At 36.6% G+C, this 17,707-nt stretch overlaps 4 protein-coding genes and 1 pseudogene across 4 annotated transcripts; 3 read left to right on the forward strand and 2 right to left on the reverse strand.

Moving 5' to 3' along the window:
• Positions 1-1,586: 1,586 nt before the first annotated feature.
• LOC142545228 (putative steroid-binding protein 3) lies at positions 1,587-2,155 on the reverse strand. Its single transcript, XM_075652275.1, has one exon. The coding sequence runs from the start codon at positions 2,101-2,103 to the stop codon at positions 1,798-1,800; it is 306 nt and encodes a 101-aa protein (XP_075508390.1). The 5' UTR covers positions 2,104-2,155; the 3' UTR covers positions 1,587-1,797.
• Positions 2,156-3,505: 1,350 nt separating this feature from the next.
• On the reverse strand, positions 3,506-5,299 carry LOC142544529 (uncharacterized; annotated as a pseudogene).
• Positions 5,300-8,211: 2,912 nt separating this feature from the next.
• LOC142545229 (protein TIC 55, chloroplastic-like) lies at positions 8,212-10,845 on the forward strand. Its single transcript, XM_075652277.1, has 3 exons — positions 8,212-8,910; positions 9,376-9,478; positions 9,575-10,845. The coding sequence occupies exons 1-3, from the start codon at positions 8,471-8,473 to the stop codon at positions 10,706-10,708; spliced, it is 1,677 nt and encodes a 558-aa protein (XP_075508392.1). The 5' UTR covers positions 8,212-8,470; the 3' UTR covers positions 10,709-10,845.
• Positions 10,846-11,069: 224 nt separating this feature from the next.
• On the forward strand, positions 11,070-13,470 carry LOC142545230 (peroxidase 18-like). The gene is made up of 4 exons (XM_075652278.1): positions 11,070-11,777; positions 11,921-12,100; positions 12,197-12,362; positions 12,905-13,470. Exons 1-4 carry the CDS (start codon positions 11,505-11,507, stop codon positions 13,321-13,323), a joined length of 1,038 nt encoding a protein of 345 aa, XP_075508393.1. The 5' UTR covers positions 11,070-11,504; the 3' UTR covers positions 13,324-13,470.
• A 545-nt stretch (positions 13,471-14,015) lies between these two features.
• On the forward strand, positions 14,016-17,028 carry LOC142545231 (aspartyl protease family protein At5g10770-like). The gene is made up of 2 exons (XM_075652279.1): positions 14,016-14,235; positions 15,570-17,028. The coding sequence occupies exons 1-2, from the start codon at positions 14,082-14,084 to the stop codon at positions 16,838-16,840; spliced, it is 1,425 nt and encodes a 474-aa protein (XP_075508394.1). The 5' UTR covers positions 14,016-14,081; the 3' UTR covers positions 16,841-17,028.
• The last annotated feature ends 679 nt before the right edge of the window (positions 17,029-17,707 follow it).

Here is a 17,707-nt window from a genome sequence, read left to right on the forward strand (position 1 = left end):
GACGGATCAACCTTATCGATATTCACAATAAAAAGTAATATTTTTTTTATAGATGGCCCAAATAAAAGATATGTCTCACAAAATACAACCCGTGAGACCGTTTCACACAAATTTTTGTCTTTTCTCTGTATCATATCGTGGATCTCTTTTTGCTTCTCGATCCTCCGAAAATGCATATTCTTCGTCATCATAAATTTCATCCAAATTAAATCTTTCAACCCAACAAAACAAAATTGTTAGTTGGGAGATATTATATAAAAAATTTAAAACGTAGTTCTCTCATACCTTTAAAAAAAATTGTCACAAATATTACAATTTCTTGAAAAGGGAGGGAGGGGGTGCGCAGCTTCTGCATGGCTGATCCCGGTAACATCAAACAACATACACATTCGATTCCAGTCTGTTAAATATTTGTATTTGACATTTTTGTGAAATTAGCACGCATCTACTTCAGAAGTAATATCTAAAAATATTGATGTTATATCTCAAAATCGAACCAGGACAAGTACAAAATGGGTAGAGAAACTCTTGCATATTTTAGAGCATAGAGGAAGCCCGTCATGTGCCTATTTTAAGACTTTCCAATTTTCATAGAACTGGAGTTTCTTCTTTTCAAAAAACGATAAATAAATAAATAAATAAAGTCGCTTACCGATGCTTTAAGACAGATCCGAACCTGTGGATTAATAACTGAAAAACAAGTCACTAAAAGAGGGATCAAGTGAAGCGTCTACGTTACACGGTTAATTCCCACAAACACACGGGTTTGATAACCTGAGCCCACAACCTTCAATGTCAATCCAGGTAGCACAGCAGTGCAGCCACCATAAAGGGTGAAGCGGTATAACATTGGTGATTATACATTCAGTGAGACACACAACGAATATATATTTATCATAAGAAAGGTTGAAGCACAGAATGTCGTTGAAGATTTGGATGGTTGTAAAACTTAGGCAACTTAAAATGCAAGCTGGCATTTAAGTAAAAGACAGACTTAATCCCCAACTAAAACAACATGATATCAAGAATCCACAATTATACACAAGACAGTTTCAAAATTAAGATTCAACCATGGCTTCTTTATTAAGCTACATTGATCACACATAATACAATAGAACAAAACTTGACCAAAACTTCACAATCGACTCAGGAAACTTGACGTGCCAACCACTCGGACCAAATAAGCACCACGAGTCAAGGATAAGAATCAAACAGAGTAAAAACACCACCATCACCTGAACTCATACTAAAGCCCTTGTGATTGATTTTAAGCATAATGAATGATATACAAGCTAAAGTAATGTCCACAGTCTACCCTATTGTTAATCTCCGATCAAGACATACCAAAGACTTCAATCTTCTTTCTCCCTTCATCATTGTACAACATTCACTTTGAAAATTGACAAGATGGTCCATAATTCTAATCAAGAATAAAAATAAAAAGAATAAAAATGATTCATGGTATTATTTAGATGGTACCAAGCCTGATTTTTTTTTTTAAAAATACCTTTTGGGCGATTGAAGGACATTCTGGCTCGACTATGAATATCAAAGTAATCCCTCAATCACTCGCTACACCATGAGAGTAACAATATAAAATTCTCAATTATTTATATAAAATTCCCAATTTAATCATCCATAAGCAAGATCATATCCATACAAAACACACATCCGAGCATAAATATTACATAAAGAAGCATTGTTCTTCCTTCTAGTTCCATATATCGATAGATCATACCACAAATCACTTTATTTTACAGTAAAATCATAGAAAAGGAGGGTTCCCAGTCCCAGTTTTCAAGCACTAGAAACTCTACCGACGATAGGGTACTTGGCCTCGAATTTCTTCTCCCAGTCATTAAGGACGCCGATCTCCTTATCGGTGAGTCCATCAAGCGAGGGAACGACGTCGTGCTCTTCCTTGCTCATCTTAGCGAGTGCGCGGCTGGCATCCTTGCCGGCGAACATGCAGTACGCCCCGCCGGGTCCGTAGAAAGATTTTCCAGAGGTAACGTCAAATATTCGGCCCCTGATCGCCACGTATATCGGCTTGGATGGATCTGTTCCATCATAGTTTTTGAGCTGTTGTGGAGTGAGCTCCATTGATTTCTTGTTTTTGGATTTGGTGAGCGTGAATGGAAATTCCTCGAAAAAATTAAAATAAATTGAAGTTGTTACCGTTTAGTCAAAAATTGATGGAATATGATTTATATATTGTATTTTGTTTAACAGATCTTTTATTTTGATTATTTTTTATTTTGTTAAAAATATTATTTTTTATTATAAATTACTTTACAATATAATATTTACAAATATCAACATGAGTATTAAAAGGTCATTAGACTTACCTCGAAATATTCTGTGAAAAATGTCAAGTTATACATGAAACATTATTTTGAAACATATATTTAATATTATTCTATGCTATATCTGAAATATCTTCTCATATGATATAATCAAATACATCAAATATTAACCTTTGAATTATTCAACTTCAAAAAAAATATGAAAAATTTACGTGATTTAATGATATTGAAATAGAAAAAAAATCTTCCAAATATAATATTGTCTTTAAACAATGCTATCAAATGTAATTTTTGGTTATTTTGCACGTTCTTGGAATATTCCGTGAAAAAAGAAATTGATGGGATGAATATTTGAGATGATATGCTTCCTGATTTTTGTTTGCATATCAAATCATGTAAAATTCTATCTCCTAAAAGTATCAAATAGTATTGATGTGAAAATGATTATATTGGAATGTTGTAAAGAACAATAACAAAAATTTGTGTGAGATGATTTCACATGTCGTATTTTATAAGACGGATCTCTTATTTGTGTCATCAATAAAAAAGTATTAGTTTTTATGCTAAGAGTATAACTTTTTATTGTGGATATCGATAGGATTGACATGTCTCACAAGATTCGTGAGATCATCTTACAAGAGACCTACTCAAGAACAATAATATTAAAACTTATTTACAATTATTATTAAAAAAAAAAAGAGTAAGTCTCTTATGAGACGATCTCACAAATCTCTATGTTAATTGAGTTCTTAAATTCTAGTCCCCCGAACCATACTTCTTCTAGTAGGAAGTGTCCCAGGGAATAGATCCGGGTCAACCCTACCGATATTCACAATAAAAAGTAATACTCTTACCATAAAAAGTAATATTTTTTCGTGGTCAAGGATGATCCAAATAAGAAATCTGTCTCACAAAATACGATTCTGAAACGTCTCACGTTTTCGCCTAAAAAAAATCATCTCCAAAAACAATGTCATAGGCACGACAAAAGCCAATGGTTTGCGGGTCACAGAAGAAGAAAAAAATAAAATACTTGTACGATTAAACTCCACCTGGAAGTTTGATTAAGCCATAGATGCGAGGACAATTGAAGACTTTTTGGCATGATGGTTGCCATTATTATCGGGGAGACTTGTTCCTGACTTGGGTTATATAAAGCATAGAACCAAAGGTTGACTCGTTTAGCTGTTCTATCATCTTTATTTACAGGAAAAACTGTCAAGAGAGATTTGCTATCATGAATCCAGTAAATACCTGCATGAAAACAGAGCGGGAAATGTCAAGAACTTGAGAAAAAAATGCAATTAACCCGTGCCCAGATAAGACAAAAGATCATAGAGAGAGAAGAAAACAGAACCAGACCTGAAAGCATTCGAAGATATAGATGGCAGAGTATTGACGGCCATGAACTAACATATCTGCTACCATGGCTATGGGTATGGTCAAGGACATGCCTAAAGTTGCCACAAGAGGGGGTTGTCCAAACTACAGCAAGAGCCCTGTTTCATAATTCGAATCATCATATAAATGATGATGAATGGTAGCGTTCATGTGGGTGAAGCTTTCTAAGTTTTTAAGTAAAACATGTAATTGTGTGCAAACTACATACCATAGGTAGTCTGATAAAACGCTTCCCACTAGGCCATTAAGCAGAACAAGTTCACGCATGGATGCTGAACTTGAAACCTGTAATCCGGCTCTATTCCCAATGCATTAAATGGGAATGCTGCAATATCCCGTGCATTACGAGAGATACAGAGAGTTGAAGCTAACTTATTTCTAAATTATTATTACTTCACAATGAAGCAAAATGGATAATAACAGAATGGGAATACGGTTTTGCCAACTGTTTTAAAATATCACAGAGCTCATTCGAACAAGCATCAGAAGTAGTTTCATATAGCAAAGTAGTAGTCTCTTACCAAGCCACCAAAGGCCTAAGAAAGTAAACAATCCTATATATCCAAAGAACTTCTGCAAGTCAACCTTGTCTACCTTTGCTCCAGCAGATTTCTTGAGCAGCACTATGAAACCCATAAGAGTTTATATCACAAAGTTCGGAAGCAAAACCATGTGACTCAATGAATTTAATGAGATGTGTATTTTCACTTGGTAGTGCTTTGTAATCCAATAATAGATTTACCTGTAAGTAAGCCATAGAATACTGCAGAGAGCAGACCAAAAAAGCCCCCAGTAATGGAACGCCGTCTCATCCTAGGTAACATGAGAAATCAATAGCAACTGCATGAAACTTGCCCCGCCTCCAAAATACCAAAGTGAAAACTGATGCCTAACAAGTCAAATCAGCATTGGTAATGGCCTTATGCAGAGAGGGCTTCACCGAGGAGTTATTTCTAATGCATAGACGAAATCAAAAGACAGCCTTCTTTTATCCAGTATCTTCTTTTAAGTATGCAGGTTGTGATTCATGCTTATTAAGGTTACGAATCACTATTTGTATTAGATAGTCCGTCCTTTCATCGTTGATTTTATTTAGTTGGTGTGACATTTTCAGGTCATAAATCCTAGTGCGAGTTGAAATTCCAAAAAGGTCGCCTCTAGTTCATCCGTTATGTTGATTCTAGAGGTGTGCAATAGTGTTTCTCATATACAGATGAGAGTTCAAATCCAAATTAAAAGATTATATTTTAGAGAGGAGAGAGCTTATTATGCACTCCACAATTGCTTGTGTCGTCGATGTGAGATGTAAAATTGTTCGGAATATTTCTTACTCTTATCTACATTTAGGATTGCTGGTGTAAGAAGTTTGTTCCAGAAAATTACGTGTGCATTGAAAACGATCTGTATCGGCGCCGATCAGTACTTCTAGAAGACTAGAACCAACAGTCGTGTGGTTGCAATTCCCAATTTGCTCTTCTTGTCATTTTTGTGCTCTTTCTCAGTTCAACACAATATAGTGGAAAGCCTAAAAATTTATAATCGAGTAATTTGTGCTACTACCTCTGCTTTTGGTGCTTGGCATGGTATTTTACACTGTCATGATATTATCTGTGTGCACCGTGTACTTTTTGTGTTTAAACCTGATAACTTCAGGCCAAAGGAAATCGGTAGCCATTGACGTAAAAGAACCAAAATGGATGACATATCAATTACAATGGCCTGGCTTTGAGTAAAGAGTTTCTGGTGTAAAGAACCATTTCCCAACCATAATCTGAGCCAAATTGCCAATGCAGGCAGTACAGGTGCTAATGAGTCAAATCACTCGTGGATGACTTCGGTTAATCCTCAATTTGAGGATGAAATATCTTTTTAGCATAATTTACTTTTGAAATCTTGTTTAACGGATTATTTTACTTTTAATTAGTGATGGTGCACACGCGTAGAATACTTGGATGATTGATTTTGGAGTCAAATTTAATTATCAATTATGTAATTGTTTTGGGACGAATTTGTAATTATTGTTTGAATAATATGCATCTGTTTTCTAACAAATAATATTACAAATGGAAAAATTGAACTAGAGCTCTTCCATAATGAGCTTCCTTTTTTTATTTTATTTTTAAAAAAACTCGATATTTGAGTATGGCTTGGCTCAAATCAATTGTGTACTCGTGGAAGGCAGTGGAAAAATCGGAGAGCAGATATTTGAGCACCAAATTGCTCGAAATGGACAAAAGCGCAATAGGGACAATACCGAGTGGGTCCGGTTCGGAGCTGAACCGGCCGAATATTAGGCGCCACAATAAAATATTGCATCCATATTGCGAATTTCCCAGGCAAATTTTCATGTCAAGCCAACGTGCTTGCATAATATCTTGTGATCTCGTCCTTTCTTGTATGAAATCCCCCTACGGTAAAAAATCACAACCGTGGTTGTTGGAAAATTGAAATTCTTGCCAAAAATGTCGTGTTGTTTTTGCTGCAAACACATTAATTTTGGTCTGTTAAAGTTTGGCATATCACGGGGGAAAGTGGAATTGATGACAAAAAGGAAGGTTGGTGTTGGAGCGGGGAGAGTAAGAGCTTCCAAGTTAGAATCGTTCGGGAGTCCTAATTTTTCTGAACGTATGGAGCGTGCCTGGTTGATTTCTCAGGTTTTTGTTGTTTTTCTGCTGTTGATATTAAGTTCTATTCGATTATCTTGCTGGGTTGTCATGAAATTTTGGAAAAGATGAATATCGATTGGATGATTTTTCTGTACGATGTCTTGAATTCTTGAAAAAAGAAACGGCGGGGTTTCTCAATTTTCATCGAGGGATACTAGTGGCATAACGAAATTAGGCATTTTTTATTTGTTATGTGATATTTTGATGAGCCACAAGTCCACAAGTAAAATGTTTAACCCGGTGATCCTAAATTGATTTGGTAGACTCACGAAGAAAGTGTTGTATGAAAGAAAAGGGAGAAAATTTGGGCTTATGATATTGGATGAGCTGAGGCGATTCATCCATCGTCTAGGGTGGAATTTCCCCTCCTGTAGCCTTTTGTGCATCATTCGAATTTTACTGATGGGATTGAGTATCTTTGATATTTAATGGTGTAGCTACTTTCAGCATAAATGTTAGGCAACCTATGTTGGATGGTTGTTACTTGTTAGCCTCATCCCAAACGGCGTTGTCTGTTAATTTTTACTTTTTTTGCGCTTTGATTGTAATATCTATATTGAATTTACTAGCTTGATTCCAATGTATTTCGCTTTCATTGATTCAGCAATCAACACGTCTTTTGGATAACCGTATAGAGGGCTACTTTTCTTTCTTTGATCAATCTCTATTGTGAATGCAGCAACCAAGGCCGGTTGAATGTTCTTGTTGCAACTCTGAAGGACATGTTGAATGCAAATGGTGCAGTGGGACTGGTTTCTTCATTATAGGTGATAACATGCTGTGTCAAGTCCCTTCCAGAAATACCACATGTGTTATATGCTCCGGAAAGGTAAATATTGATCGAAGTAAACACTTCATTCTGCACGTAACCATTATGTTGGACCAAAAATCTTAAGCGCTAAAGAGCGATAGTGCAATTCAAATATTTGAATCCTTATGGCGGGCGGTTGCCCTTGCACCAAAAATTACGGTTGTCAATGATAGGGCAACTCAAATATTTTAGATGTATACGACGTGTCATGTTTCGATATATTTTCGATTGTTGTGCTGTATAAGCGACTATGTAAAACTAGAGGATGAATAGTTTCTCTCAAATACATTGTTATGTGAACCACATATCTAATTTCTTGCGGAGACTTGATCAGTGATGCCTGACAAAAATATACCGCTGTGTTTGAAGGGTTCTGCATGCTGTTCTGATTGTAAAGGAACCGGTTACCGCGCGAAATGGCTAGGATAACCTCCAGTTTCAAAGTAGGAGCATCCCATTTCTTGTTGTTGCAGCTAACAAAACTATTAAGTTGCTTCAGTTGATATCGAATTTGGCCGTCTCCGAACAACCATAATCTGCCGTTTTATTGTTATGTTGGAAGCTGTAAATCATATGATTTGATAAATTCATTATCGAATCATTGATGTTGAGCAAAATAATCATTTTCTTGGCTTTGAGCACTGAGTTGTCAACAGACTGCAAGTGCTGTTCGTCTTATGTTCTCCATTTTTAGTGTATTTTACATTTTTGGACAGTGACCCATAGTTGTAGCAAATGTTGGTGCTTCATTTATTATGCTCGAGTTTGCGTCATAGTTATTAACCTTCTTTTAATTTATTATTTTTTTCAGCAAATTATATGTTTAAATAAATAAATTTTTTTATAAAATAAAAATAAATTTTTAGAGATGTTAAAATGCTCAACATAGTAATTTGAGATCTGATAGCGTTCAAACTTAATTTTTTTCTTTTTACTGAGAACGAAAAATGTTTCACTAACAACCCACCATAAAGATAAAGCTTGATTTGATTCCCTTAATCTTGATTAAGTGACGTTATGCAAATCTGAAAACTAACACGGATGCCATTGATTCCAATGCCCAAGTTTCTGACTTTAGTTGCTCGTATTTGGTCAAGGATATCGGTGGAAGTTTACTATTCCAATCTTTGGTATCTCACTGAATTGATTGTGTGGCTGGAATTAATGCACAAGTTCCAGAAGTATTAGCCCATTCGTCTCCCGCAAGTTTACCCACATATTCTCTTACATAGGCAAAGACAAATTTGTTCTTCCTTGATCACGCCCCTGATTCCAAGAAAAGAAGCATGGCCGTGTTACAATTGCAACACTTCTTCTCGGATAAACTCCCCAAGATCACAACTTTCTCACATCTTAGCCCATTTCACAAAAAACTAGCCAAACGCAAGGCCATTTTATGTGCCCATCCATCCCAAAACCCTTCCTACCAACATGAAAAAATTAAGAGAAGTGTGCAGAAGTTGAACGCAGTTGCAAAAGAAGTTGGTGTTAATATGCAGGATGGTGGTGACCAAAGTGTAATTTTCGGAGCATCGAATCAAGAAAAGGTGATTGAACATAGAGATGTGGTTAGCTATGATTGGACAGAAGAATGGTACCCGCTTTATCTCTCCAAGAATGTGCCAGATGATGCTCCTTTAGGCCTAACTGTATATGACAAGCAGGTTGTGTTGTACAAAGACGGTACTGGAGAGCTTAGGTGTTTTGAAGATCGATGTCCACACAGGTATTTGTAAAAGTGTGTTCTGGATGAATATTTGTGTAACTTAAGAAGAGGTTTTGCAGTTTGGTGTGTGTGGATCATGGTTTCTTTCTTGAGTAAATTGAAATGGGATGATTGGATCCAAGAATTCTAGGTTGGTAATCTCGTTGGTCTGTAGTTAAATTGATTGAAATCTACGAGTTATTCTCGTTGCTTTATCAGAAATTGAGGTAACCTTTTTGGAGAATTACATTCCACAGCTTGACTTGCTTTGTTTTGATTCACATAACTGATGATTTAGCATGAAAGAAATAAGTTGTACTACGCATGTGATTCGCAAGTGATTGCGTATCTTTTCCTTTTATAAGCAGTGATGACTGATGATGCTACATCGAGCATTAGAAGAATCTATATTATTCTTTGACGCCTTGTCTAGTAATTTTCAGCTGAATGAGTTTTCGTATCCTTTGATTGTTTGTTTTCGTTTAGGCTAGCAAAACTTTCGGAAGGTCAGTTGTTTGACGGGCGACTGGAATGTTTGTACCATGGTTGGCAATTTGATGGGAGTGGCAAATGTGTGAAAATACCTCAGGTTGGGATTCCATATTTAGTTCCTATGAATTTTGTTAGACAATATGTTGCTGTAGTGGATCTTTGATGGTTTCGTTCTTGCTAATTTTATTCACAGCTAACCTCAGGTGCAAAAATTCCACAATCAGCTTGTTTGAAACCATACGAAATTAAGGATTCCCAAGGTGTTGTGTGGATTTGGATGTCTCACAAAACACCACCAAATTTCAAGAAAATACCCTGGTTTGAGAACTTTGATAGGCCTGGATTTCGAGACATTTCAACAATCCACGAGCTTCCTTATGATCATTCCATCCTCTTGGAAAATCTCATGGATCCTGCCCACGTGCCTATTTCACACGATAGAACAGATTTTACGGCGAAAAGGGAAGACGCAACCTCACTGTTTTTTGAGGTCACCGAGAGGACAGACCGAGGCTTTGCAGGCTGGTGGGGCAAAGAAATAGATCGATCAACGCCAAACTACATACCTAACTTTTTACGTTTTGAGGCCCCTTGCGTCCTTCAGAACAACCGGGAAATCATCGATAAGAACGGTGAGAAGCACTACTTTTCAGGATTGTTCCTTTGTCGGCCCTCAGGACAAGGAAAATCAATGCTCATAGTTAGATTCGGGAACACGAGAAAACCACCAATGCTCTTAAGACTATTTCCACAGTGGTATCTCCATCAGAATGCTGGTAAAGTTTTCGAGCAAGATATGGGATTCCTTTCGTCCCAAAACGAGACTCTTATGAAAGAAAAAGTTCCCACTAAAGAATTGTACATATATTTGAGATCATCGGACACATGGGTAGCCGAATATCGAAAATGGATGGACAAAGTCGGGCACGGAATGCCTTATTATTTTGGACACAGCACAATATCTCTACCTGAGTACCCTGCCGTAATTGAGCATGCACCTGCTGGCTTGGTTGCAAATATCTCAGCGTCTCAACCGGCAAAAGGAGGGATCGGAACTATGCATGCACCAAATCTTGCCAACAGATATTTCCGGCATGTTATTCATTGCAAAGAATGCATGAATACTGTGAAAGCATTTCGAACATGGAAAAACATATTCTCTGCAGCTGCTCTTACATCAGCTGCATTAGCGATTCTTATATCTGGAAGGCAATGGAAGGCCTTGCTATTGTTTTCTACTTCTTTGTGCTTGGTTGGAATCCATCTTTGTTCGACGGGAATCACGATGAACACAACAAACTTCATAAGGACACACAGAAGGTTCTGATCCTGCATGGAATGTGTAAATAACAAGTTAGTAAATGAGTTCATTTCTCGATTGAACGTATTGATTTTGTATGTTCTTTACTGTGTAAAAAGGTTGAAAGATATAAGCTTCCAAAATTGTCTGCAGCAGACTTTTCACTCTGTTTGCCAGCTACTTACTGCTTGTGTTGCTTAGTATTCTGATTTGAAGTCGAAGAAATATGATTGTGGCTACCGAAAAATAAATTGATCCCGTATGAGAATGTCTATAAACAAAGCGAATCCGTGAAGCTATATCAATTGCCATTTTGATCGAATATATGTGTGATACATCTTGATTGCCACCTGAGAACATACAACTATGCGATGAATACAATAGATTATCTTCAACACAAATACCATCAGGGCAGTGAATATTTGAAATTTATGTAACCACCAACCTCTCTTGTTATGGGCCATGATGAGTTACTGTGATTCTGAGATTCTGACAATGTAGTAAAGATATTTAGGCTAATCCACCCAACTTCCACCCACCTGTAATAAATCAAACTATCTTTACTCCTGTCATTAATGCATTGGTCAAAAAGGATTTCCCGTCTCTCTGACTTAACATTACTTCTACATTTTTTTTTTAAGTGTGTTTTGCACATATTGGGCGATATCATATGACGTTAATGTCTTAATCGCATAGCCACAAGGAACAAGGGGAGCAATTACTACCAAACAGAATCATGGCCAGCCTACCACGGCCACGTGAAGTAAATGCTCATACAAATAAATAGCAACGTCTGTGCAATCATACTTTCAAATTAAGCAATATGAGTAAAGAAAGTTGCGGAAAACTTGTCTTTACAAATTCACATAGTATGGCGAAACTTAGAGTTTGTTTTCATCAATACAAGCTGCTGCTGTTTATTGTCATGTTCTGTCAATCAGCTTCTTCCTCCACCAGTCTCTCTTTTGGATTCTACACATTTTCTTGCCCGACTGCTGAAATAATGGTGAAAAATACAGTGAGAACCGCTTCTTTTGAAGATCAGACTGTCCCTGGAAAGCTCATTCGCTTGATTTTCCACGATTGCTTTGTTGAGGTCGTACATTTATTATTTTTTACTTTCTACAAGTTAGATAATAAGAATTGAGTAAATCAGTACATATTTGTAAAGATCAAGCTGTCAGTATTTTGCTGATAAACACCGCGTTGAGTTAATACTGCATGTATTCACTGTGATAGGGATGCGATGCTTCTGTATTATTACAAGGAAATGGAACTGAGAAAACTGATCCGGCAAACAAATTCCTCGACGGGTTTTCAGTAATAGATTCAGCAAAAAGAGTGCTTGAAGTCTTTTGCCCTGGAACAGTTTCTTGTGCTGATATTCTTGCCTTGGCAGCTAGAGATGCTGTAGAATTCGTAAAACTCGAATCTTTGCGCCTTTTTACCTTAGTGTTCCAATGTGGATTTTATTGCTAAAGAAACTGCAAAATTCTGATAATTTTACTTTAACAGAGTGGAGGGCCAACTATTCAGATTCCCACCGGGAGGAGAGACGGCCGAAGGTCTTTGGCTGCAAATGTGAGGCCAAACATCATAGACACAAGCTTCACATTGAATGAGATGGCTAAAGTCTTTTCTTCCAAAGGCTTATCCTTAGATGATCTTGTTGCCCTCTCGGGTACGTTTACGGCTTGGTCATTACGCTCATAATGGATTTGGATCCTCTACTGTGTTGAAAACACAGCATTTGGTGTTGTGCAATTTTTACACTAGATGATCACGTAATCATCTTGTGGACATCTTGCCATATAAGATAAATTTAAAAAGTTATCAAATTAAACGAGATGATCATGTGATCATCTCGTGTAAAAAGTGCAAAGCACTTAGTGCTGTGTTTTCAACCAAATCCGCTCATAATACGTGAAAAAAGTTGTTTTCAATTCAGGAAATGAAAGTGTATTCCCACCAACGTCCATTTTAGAAATCATTTTGTCGGAGAAGCTCGATCTGATACAAAATATATAACCATAGATTTTACTTCGGAACACCCCGCTTCGTGTAAGTTGTAGATCAGGAAAGATACTGAGGAAATAAATACTCAAACATACTTGTGCACATTACATGATACTATTTTGTCCCATATATAAAGCTTGAGGTGTTTATTTCCATAGTTGTTCTATACGTTAACCACTGTATTCACATGACTTTCTGGTTTTGCAGGGGCTCACACGATAGGCTCGGCACATTGTAACTCGTTCAATGAGCGGTTCAAACTTGACTCCGACGGAAAACTTGCACTGATAGACAAATCATTAAACGGACAATATGCAGCTCAGCTCACAAAAATGTGTCCTGCTGGTACCAGAGACGATTCGATCAAAGTTAACAATGATCCTGGAACACCGCTACAGTTCGATAATCAGTATTACAAGAATTTGCTGGAGCAAAAAGGGTTGTTTTCATCTGATTCTGCTCTGCTAAGTGATGAAAGAACAAAGAGTAAAGTAGCAAAATTTGCAAACAATCAAGATAGTTTTTTTGAGAGCTGGGGTGCATCTTTTTTGAAACTTTCCGCAATTGGAGTTAAGACAGATAACGAAGGAGAGATTAGACAAAGTTGTTCGATTATTAATGGTTGAAATGCTCAAATTATTTGAATAGATTTGTTTAAAATGGTAATGTGATATTGTTTGATGTATAATGACAGGAGAATTCATTGGTAAATGTTGATAATTTGTATTATTCGCAAGGGATTTTCATTCAAACAAGGATATCATTAGTAACATTTTATGTGCACCATCTCGTTTCCAAGTAGAAAAGTAAATAATTTTGTCAGTGGTCTGAGTTGAGACTAGACAAATGTTTGACTGATGATTATAAGTTTGATTCTCTCGTCAACATTTTCTTGAGTGAGCTAGTATAAGGATTGCGTAATACGATTTACTTAACTAACCTGATTTGCAGTAGCATGAGTTCTACTAAATATGTACCAAAAAATAACGGCCGCTATTTACATCATCATAATTTATATAATTTTACCTATTTCAGCGTTTCTTTTCCCTTAAATGCAACAAGACATTTTCTTTTTAAACGTGTCAGTAATTCCCACTTAAAAAGTCATTAGTACAAAGCTCAACATACTAAAGATGTTAAGTAGTTATTTTTAAATAAAAATGCATGTGAAATAATTTTTCATGATGTGTTAAATTCAATTAATAATTACTTAATTACATTCGAATATGAATTTTTTTTAAAAAAAAAAAGAGTCGAAAAGAACAATTAAGCCTACAGTAGTGGGTGACGTGTATTCTTGAAATCCAGCTTATATACATAGATAAAAAAGCAGCAATGATTCTCCAGCCAGAGAGCTAGCTAGAGTCGTCGGGTGAATAACAACATGGGCACTCTCATCTCCTTTCCTTTGATGAAATTTTTTCTATCTCTTTTCTTCATTCTCACCACAAAAGCTTCCATTAATACTCAGAGCCACACTATTCAAATAGCCTCTCTTTTGCCTGCTTCTCTCTGCACCATTCCATCCAACACCAAAGGTTATCTTTCTGTTTTCTTTATGTGATATGTATATATTGATTCTTGTAGTAATCTGCATTTTTATCTTCAAGAGTTAGTGATTACCAAATAAATATGCTTTTTTGAAGTGATTTTTTACATTTACTTAATATATTTGATATTTATCTCTTGTGTTATGCATTTTATAAAGAAAGATAATAAGTTAAGTAGAGGTGATTGAATTCAAAAATCCCTTTTTGAAGCATTGAAACATCTATATAGAGAAAGAGGAAAGAATAATCTTTTCTTTCTATTATTTAACAAAGAAATGGAAGAAGTATATTTCTTCATTTGGAATGTAACTAAGGGTTGATAAATGATTTTTAATTTTGGAAAGTATCTTTTGATTTTCTTATTTGTGGTGCGAAAAAGTTAACCATGAATTGCGATTTTGTTTTTTACATACAAGAAGATTTATATATTTTTTTATCATTCAAGTCTGAAATCCGAATTATAGGAAAAGAAATGGAGGATATTATGCAACTTATGATAACTTTCGACTTTAACCACGAATATAGGAAAGAAAAGCCTCCTGTAGAATATACCACTCATGCTTATACTTTTCATCTTCTCCCTATCAAGGATTCCTTAGATTACATATTATCAACACATACGAATGTCCCAATCATAGTTTGGATGATAAACTATGGTAAGTTTCTATCAATAAATTAAGAGTTCAATATCTCTATGTAGTTATCATCTCAGCTTTGATTGGGCATGTCATATAAGACTTGACCAATATGATTTATCTGGTCAAGATGATTTACAGGTTACTGCGTTGATATTTTGGGTTTAGCCACGATGGGTTCTTAGTGTTCAATAAAAACAAAAACATATATATATAACAATTTATCCAATAAAGAAACATATTGTTAATTTAATATTTTTAAATAATTGGAGTGGATGGCTCACAGCTGTTGAGAATATGGATTTTTTGTTTCACGACAATAACTCATTAACTTGTGTACGACCACGAGCATAAAACAAGTGGATTGCTAGCTTTTTGTCTCCCACTGCTTAATTTGGCGTATTTGTTTTTAACATTATTACATTTTTCAGTATCAATATCAATTATTAAATCATGAAAGTATTTCAATATTTTGTTAAATTTTTACATTCCATATTTTAACATTATGTTTGAAATTTAACTTCACAATTAACCAAGTGATCAAATCATATATTAATTTTTAATTCGTGTGTCCTCTCCATGCATATATTATTATCGGATAAAACACTCGTATAACATAAACTAATTACCCTATTTTATATGCCAAGATAAAATGTGGTAACGACTTTTAACAAATTCTATGATTAGATTCCGACAAGACACGATCAAGGATGAGAGTATTTCACAGGTATGGTCCATGTTCTCGGCTAGATCAGGACAAGAATGCGGCCTCCACCACGACACCATCTTTAAGCGAAGTCCTAGCCCTGGACCAATCGAGGGTCGACTGGATCCAAGCTCGACTCAATTCCAATTCAAACACAGATCAATTTACAGAAAGAAAAGCTAGCCTCCAGGTGAAATCCGGTCGGTCACTCGGCACTGGGAACTACATAGCGACGGTCGGCCTAGGGACCCCACTGAAGACCCTCTCCCTTATATTCGACACTGCTAGTGATCTAACGTGGACTCAATGCCAACCGTGCTCGGGATCCTGCCATCCACAGCAAGATCCCGTTTTCAACCCTTCGACCTCAAGCTCATACTCCAATGTATCTTGCAATTCAGCTCAATGCTCTCAGCTCTCCTCTGCCACCGGGAACAGCCCCGGATGCTCCTCTGGTACAACATGCATCTATTTACTCGCATATGGTGACCGATCCTTCACCGTGGGATTTTTAAGCAAAGACAAACTAACCATATCCTCAACCGATGTGTTCCCAAATTTTGTATTCGGCTGTGGCCAAAACAACCAGGGACTGTTCGGCGATACTGCTGGATTAATAGGATTAGGAAGGGATCCATTATCGCTCATATCCCAAACTTCGAGTAAATATGGCAGATTCTTCTCCTACTGCCTCCCTACTTCAAGTTCAGTAGGGCACTTAACATTTGGCAAAAATGGAGCCCCAAACAATGCTAAATTCACACCTTTTGCTAGCTCTAGGATAGCGTCATTCTACTATATCGACATAATCGCTATAAGTGTTGGGGGTCATCAGTTACCAATAAGCGGCGCAGTTTTTAAGGCTGGAGGAAGCATCATTGACTCGGGCACAGTTATAACTCGTCTGCCACCGGCAGCTTACAGCACAATGAGTTCTGCTTTCCAGCAGGGAATGACCAAGTACAAGAGAGCACCAGCTTTTTCATTACTGGACACTTGCTACGATTTCGGGAACTTGACGACTGTGACTATGCCAACTATAGCTTTCATCTTTGGTGGCAATGTCAGAGTCGACCTCGAGCCCTTAGGGATACTTATAGCCGTTAGTTCTTCAAGCGCGTGTCTTGCTTTTGCCAGAAATAAGGACGCTGGAGATGTTACAATACTCGGAAACACTCAACAAAAGACAATGGAGGTGGTGTATGACGTTGCTGGAGGGAAGCTGGGATTCAGCCCCAACGGCTGTAGCTAAGTAAACCATTCAAACTTCAACTCCAACTTTTAAGCAATCTATCATTGATGCATATATGTATACTTTTACAGAGAGAAATGTACGTGACAATAAATTAGAGTGGTCATGTAAAAAGGGTGCCAAGAAATGTTGAAACGTTTATCATGATGTTGCGGTTTTAGGTTTGAAGACCATAAGTTTCTGGTTTAGTACGTAAGCTTAAAATTACAAATGTTCAAATTTCGGTTTCATCATGTATCATTTGGTTTTCAGCACATGTATCATTTACTATATGCAGTTCTTTCGAAATTTATAGAAAACCATAAGAAATGGTGCTCACATAAGTAACTTCACATCGTACTCTAATCCATTGTCGATTAAGTGACTTTTCCGGTTTTTCCGGGTTCTCTTTTGTTTGTCATGCCCACACGCTGAAGGCACTCATTTATGGACTATGGTTGTTATGAATGTAATTATCATACCGTGCTTCAACCAAAAAATCGTATTTCGATGCACCACAACAATTGACAACACGGACCTCAAAAACAAGACATTAAAGTACATCTTTTAACAGTCAACAGCTTTATGACATATTATTGGAGTCGCCACTTGTCTATCGTGTCCAAATCAAATACGGAATACCCCCACAATTTAAATTCACACCATTTACAGACAATTCTATAACCCCCACCACTTATATTTCCACACAAGAACGTAGAACACAAAGAGAAATCGGACAATCCCTTCGCCTCTATCACAACTTACAACCGAACATCAGAAGAAAACACAAGGTGAGATTTGGTTTCACATCACAAGAGCAGGAATACGACACAACCATTTTCTTACTCGATTCAGTCGTGCTGGATATCAATTTTAATCACATTATGT

The sequence above is a fragment of the Primulina tabacum genome, chromosome 5 (assembly GCF_025594145.1).
Source record: "Primulina tabacum isolate GXHZ01 chromosome 5, ASM2559414v2, whole genome shotgun sequence".
Taxonomy (NCBI): Eukaryota; Viridiplantae; Streptophyta; class Magnoliopsida; order Lamiales; family Gesneriaceae; genus Primulina; species Primulina tabacum.

What these genes read in the sequence shown, in the direction of transcription:
- LOC142545228 (XM_075652275.1), bottom strand. Translation starts at nt 2,103, where the DNA reads ATGGAGCTCACTCCACAACAGCTCAAAAACTATGATGGAACAGATCCA.
- LOC142545229 (XM_075652277.1), top strand. Translation starts at nt 8,471, where the DNA reads ATGGCCGTGTTACAATTGCAACACTTCTTCTCGGATAAACTCCCCAAG. An exon ending in GAAGATCGATGTCCACACAG is followed by an intron (nt 8,911 to 9,375) that starts GTATTTGTAAAA and finishes GTTTTCGTTTAG; the next exon opens with GCTAGCAAAACTTTCGGAAG. An exon ending in AATGTGTGAAAATACCTCAG is followed by an intron (nt 9,479 to 9,574) that starts GTTGGGATTCCA and finishes TTTTATTCACAG; the next exon opens with CTAACCTCAGGTGCAAAAAT.
- LOC142545230 (XM_075652278.1), top strand. Translation starts at nt 11,505, where the DNA reads ATGAGTAAAGAAAGTTGCGGAAAACTTGTCTTTACAAATTCACATAGT. An exon ending in TCCACGATTGCTTTGTTGAG is followed by an intron (nt 11,778 to 11,920) that starts GTCGTACATTTA and finishes TCACTGTGATAG; the next exon opens with GGATGCGATGCTTCTGTATT. An exon ending in CTAGAGATGCTGTAGAATTC is followed by an intron (nt 12,101 to 12,196) that starts GTAAAACTCGAA and finishes TTACTTTAACAG; the next exon opens with AGTGGAGGGCCAACTATTCA.
- LOC142545231 (XM_075652279.1), top strand. Translation starts at nt 14,082, where the DNA reads ATGGGCACTCTCATCTCCTTTCCTTTGATGAAATTTTTTCTATCTCTT. An exon ending in CATTCCATCCAACACCAAAG is followed by an intron (nt 14,236 to 15,569) that starts GTTATCTTTCTG and finishes TTCTATGATTAG; the next exon opens with ATTCCGACAAGACACGATCA.